The sequence below is a fragment of the Phaethon lepturus genome, unplaced genomic scaffold (genome assembly GCF_000687285.1).
Source record: "Phaethon lepturus isolate BGI_N335 unplaced genomic scaffold, ASM68728v1 scaffold19861, whole genome shotgun sequence".
Lineage (NCBI taxonomy): Eukaryota > Metazoa > Chordata > Aves > Phaethontiformes > Phaethontidae > Phaethon > Phaethon lepturus.
This window is the reverse complement of record NW_010520033.1, coordinates 1-5,548: the sequence shown is the minus strand read 5'-3', so window position 1 is coordinate 5,548 and position 5,548 is coordinate 1. Positions and strand designations below refer to the sequence as shown.

The following is a 5,548-nucleotide window of genomic DNA, read 5'->3' as shown; positions in this document are numbered from 1 at the left end:
CTTTCCCCAAACAGATACTAGATTGCCAGTTTACAATACCAGAAATCTACGGAGGAATTGCCAGCAAGTCTCCTTACATTCTGCATAAATAATCCAGATTGTTTTGTGAACTTGCATTATGGCATCAGCATTTCTAACGCTCAAAGCGTTTGTATTTTGCCCATAACAATGGGGAAAGGCTCAGTACTGAGTCGGCATAATGCTGCTGAGCTGTAGCTGCCAGGAGCAGTGCACAACAGAAACGAAGCATCACTAACCACTACCGCCATTCTGGACTGCCACAGGTCCCTGGGATGCCCAAGCTACGCTCACACGTAAGGCAGTAGCCTATTCTCCAGCTGAGAGCACAGCAGAAGGGAAGAGGATGGCTAACGCCACCACCGCCTTTCTCGCATGACACTAACACAACACAAATCTTACCAGTCCAGGAGAAAACAAACCCAGCACGGAAGTTTTCAGTGGGGTAAAATTAGGCAGTTAAAATGCAGTATACACAATGTATTTTAAGCCTGTTAAGTATGAAACAATCTGGCAAGTCCGGTGATCAACATCACAACAGGTAAAGTCTTTCATATTCTAGGAGTTACTGTTTTCCACAAAATTAATCAAAATAAACAGCATCTGTATGAGAATGTTTTATTAAAAATACATATCTTCTGCTTCACATAAAAAGAACCAACACTGCAATTAAACACAACTTAAGAAGTTGGACGGGAATTACTTGAAAAAAATACAGATTCCTGTAACCCCAGAGCACCCAACCTTTGACTGCACGAGCCACAAATCAGAATCTTCCTGCGTTCAAGACCCAGAGTGCCTGTCCTGTACACAGCAAAGGGCCAAGGAAGGAGCCAGGTCTGCTAACCGCTCCACAGAAGCCGTGCCTGGCACAGACACAAGCAGGACACATGTGTTCTTCTCCCCAAATCCAGGGAGGCCTGTCACTCCCCGGCCCTGCCGCTGGCATGATGGTAACCTTGGCAAGAGAAATGCTGGAGTGGCACTCGGCTCAAGTGTCATAGGTTGGCCACCTCTTCTGTAAAGAAGGAGAAATATAGCACTGCACTTCCAGTTAATTTCACTTAGGATCCAGCAGAAACTCACATCAACAGCACTGTTGAAAGAAACCCAGCCGTGCTTCGGTGATACAACATGACGCAACAGTCATTTTCATAAAGACGACCTTAACCGAAACCTACACTGGAATCCACTAACTTTTGGATCCCCACTTTTCGTAACTCAGATCCATCTCAGACTTTTGAAAAAAGACACAGTTTTCAAAGCAACAGGTTAGCAGCTTAGGCAGCAGCAAATACTGATTGAAAGTTTAGTGCATAAAAATCAAAGTCAGAATACAAAAGAGCTGTCAGAGACATCTGCTATTTAAAGTATACAGAACAAAACACTGGCTGCATTTACTCTCCATAGTAAACATTGCTTTGCCAGGCTGCCTTCAACAATTGTTGAAGATTCAGCTCCTTTTAAAGTCACTAAGATACCTCCAAAATAATCAAAATGCTTTGTAATTTCAGGCTCAGAAAAGCATGCCGGACGCTGACTGTAAACTGACATTTACTGGCCAAGTCATAACTTAAGCAAGGCACAAAGAAGAAAGGACACTGGAGCGATGGGGAAGCAAGCTGACGTGACATCACAAACCATTGGTTCCTTTGTTTTGACCTGACAAAGCATCAAAAGATACGGGCAGCTGAAACAGCAACAGTATCTAAGGTTGGACAACCAGAGTAACTGTAAAGCAAAGTTCAACTCTGAAGGAAAAAGTGCGGACTTGCATGTCATTACGCATGTTCTAATCCCATACAAGTCATGATCTGATTAAAAGAAAAAAAGATACTTCATCTAACATCATACCTTGTAAACCTAAGAGCGTATTAAATTCATGTAACTTTAGAGGCCTATCTCCTTAAGTATCCTTTATCATCTACAGTGTTAATTCCTCAGACTGCAATTTAATCAAGCACTCTGCCTGAAAGGTCTGTCACTTTAGTGGCTATGATGAGAATTGATAAGAGAGATCAGCTTCCTCACTCAGTCCACTAAAGCCTGAGGCCTACCAGTAAAGACAAAATGATTCCTCTTAATATATTGTTGTAGCAGAGATTGTAATAGAACAAGATTTGCCCAGCACAGCGTTTGTTCCTATTTCTAACGCATGGAAAAAGAAACAAACTGATTTTCAGGATCTCAGACGAGTTTGCAGAACTGGAATTAAACAACTCTACTTGATTTTTTTTAGCAAAACAAATTTGGTCTGGGATTAAAGAAATACAAATATCCACTAAGCTCCAGAATGCCACCAATCAAAATAACTTTCCTTACTGGAACGACATCTTAAAACACAAGATCTCAATTTGCCAAAATCTGAGACAATCAAATACTTGCCTTAATTATAACACTCTTCAACTCACTGTCATCAAATTTCCAAGTAATTTCAAAGCCCATATTGAAAAGCTTTGATCCTTAGGGCTGAGCTGCTCTGCATTTTAGAAGGAAGAAAATGATTTGGAGACATCCCAGGTTGGGAATTTATAATCCCTCCTCAACCTTGTAGAGCTACAAGGTGAAGCTCACAACTTATTCAAAGCCTCATCTTACAGAAAAGAAGAACGGGAAACTTCCTCCAGTTGTGAGGTGACAGCACAAGAAATAACAGGATTTTAAAATAGCTCAACTTGAGAGGTGTTGAAGAACAAGGCTGAAAAGGTTAACACTTAATCAGTAATTAAATAAGATACAGCATGAAAAGTCCAACAGCCATAAAGATCAACTTTAAAAAAATACACAAGCTCATTGTTACTTGTATATACATTTAAAAAAAACCAACAATCTAGATTTAAAAATCTCTCCCCAGGGTTATAATCCCTTTCCTAGAGAGATGTTATAGCTTGTGTAGAGTGTTCCAAAAGAATCCTTCATAGCCTTCAGAATTCTCCATGGTTTTCTTAATACATTTTGCAGTGAGTAACATTTCTCTCCAGAACTGAGTAATACTTTAAAGCCTACTTTAAGATAGCCTTCAAATAAAATATTCAAGCTTCTAAACAGAATTTTTAAATACAAGTGGGTTTTGTTTTAGTCACAAAATAGATCTAGTGAATTTGCTGATTTATTAAAAACAGCTTAGAAGTAAAATTCACAAAAGTTTCCAGCCTCCAGTAATTCACAAAATGCTATTACAGTACAGAATAACGTTATTAGTTAAGTCAGTTTTCTTTCTTCTGATAGCTACTTTGAAAATAAAGGGTAATTTAACAGCAATTCTATTGCAGAAGTTCCTAAGCAGGTAGCTTTTTTGTGTGTGCAGTGGAAAACAAAGAACAGTGCTACAGAACTGAATTAGTCTGCCAAATACCCTTTTCAGACATCACGTCTTAAAATATGCATGTCTAGATGAACAAGAAACTCAGTGAACGCCCTGCACCCAGTTCCACTGCCTGCATTTTGGTAACGCACGGGTGCAAGAGTCCACCTATGTAGCTCTTAGTGGGATCAGAAGCTAATAATAGCTTATCAAAGAGGCTTGGATGAACGGATACTATTGTTAGTGTGCTGTCCCAGCATTAGCAGCAATTTTGTCTGTAGTGAGCTCAGAGATTAAAAAAAACAACAAAAAAAAAGGTGGGTCAGGAAGTAACACAAGAGAACAGCAACTGACTTACTGAACTCGGGTTTCCACTGCTTTGCACCTTGGGAAACTTGACCTTACAAATGATTACGCTCAGTGCAAGGCAGCAGAGAGAATCAAGCCTGCAATTTTCACAGTTTGAATGAGCACAAGAACTTGGCTTCCAAGACTTTGTCGTCTTAAGATGCATGTGTCACAACAGGAATGTCGATTTCTATGGCAGAGAGGCGAGAGCGTGCAGAATACGGCTGAGAGGCATAGCTGTGCATGCTAGGGGCATGGGAATAGAGGGGTTGCCAGAAAGGAGAAGGTAGGCTTTTACATGCGCAATACCACAGAAATAGCAGAACGGAAGTGAAAAACAGACCGCCAGCGCTGGCAATGGCAATAAATACAGAGATGTCAAAGCTAAAGACAGGCTCGTATTTTCTGTTCAGATAGTTGTTATAAAAAATGACCCAGATGGACGGAGTGAGACAAATGGCACAGGCAAGCAGGAACAAGAGGCCAGCCACGAGATGGCAGCCTGCACTGTTTACGAGGCATTTGGCCAATTTGATGTTTGGCACGCTGGATACAAAGGCTGTGTTACACATGCCAATCAAGCAGAGAAACAGAGCTGAGACAGCAGTTAACATACTCAGTGGAAGGGCAAACTGAAGAACACGCAAATCCAGTTGATCGACAGCAGTGTACCACTGTGGGTCATATATCACACAGTCTCTGCTCCCATCAATGCGAGCACACTTAATCCAGAGTCCAGTGTAAACGGTCACATTCCTCTCATTCTTGTTGAATGTGTACAGTCTCATTTGCCTCCAGTTTGGAAGCAGAACTGCTGCAAGGAGTCCAGCTACTGAGGCTGTTCCACTGAGGAAGGCCAGTACTGTTGCTGCATGAACATCCCGGCAGCCCATTCTTGCCCACGGAAGTTGTCTCCTGCAATTAAAAAGAAAAATTAAAAAGTTAAAAATCAGTAGGTGCAAGTTTATGGACACAGGACTGACTACAATTGAGTTGTGCCAGATTAATAAACTTGTACAGTAGCTGGTAGGCAGTAACTCTCTGGGACCTTCTTTGCCATACACACTTATGTGGAGGCAATACTACCCAGTTCACACTTTAATGAAACCTCAGATTATTTCCCAAATTGTTATGATTGCTCAGCTGACAGACTGCTAAATTAACTGCGTTCAAGATCAAAAAGGAGCATCTTAACATGCGATTCTACACAGCCTTTTACCTTGTGTGACTGGATTTTTACAGAGTCTGAGTGGAGAAGGTGAATCATCGAGTGAGCGTGATTTACGAAGTTCACCTCTCCCTCAACTGGCAGCTCCTTCTCTTTAGCCCACACGTAACAGAGTGTGTGTTCAGTCCTACCACACTGCTGCGTGAGTAAAAGGGAACTGCTTAAAACCAGCATCATTAGACTGGACAAGGAATGCATACATAGGCAGGTATACACATTTTAGATAGGCCAAACTGTTGATGAGAGCTGCAAGCTAGTAGAGAAGGCTCTGGTAAGTAATTTACTATGATTTTTTCAAAAACAATTAACAGTTCTTCCACACTACTTTTGCCTTTCAAAACCAGCTGTCCAAGCACACAAGTAATTCCAGAAAACAGATGGCTTTTCAGCTTTCACATTTTCCTCTTCAGACGAAGTGTCGAAGAATACTGCTTCCTTTTCAACAACACCACTGTCTGCATACCTAGTATAGCCTCATACCTGCAAAGATCCTGGAAAACAGCCTCAATGATAGGTCTTTAAAAAAAATCAAAAAATTAACAACAACAACAACAACGAAAGAACCAGTTTGAGTAATATCAGTTGGGTGCTCGAGATATTTTGAAGAGGCCTAATATATAATAGGCACTGAGCCTATTTTTTATATATAT

General features: G+C 40.9%; 1 protein-coding gene across 1 annotated transcript; it reads right to left on the bottom strand.

Annotated features, from left to right (window-relative positions):
* Positions 1-3,825: 3,825 nt before the first annotated feature.
* On the bottom strand, positions 3,826-4,563 carry CLDN12 (claudin 12). Its single transcript, XM_010297260.1, has one exon. The coding sequence runs from the start codon at positions 4,561-4,563 to the stop codon at positions 3,826-3,828; it is 738 nt and encodes a 245-aa protein (XP_010295562.1).
* Between the last annotated feature and the right edge of the window lie 985 nt (positions 4,564-5,548).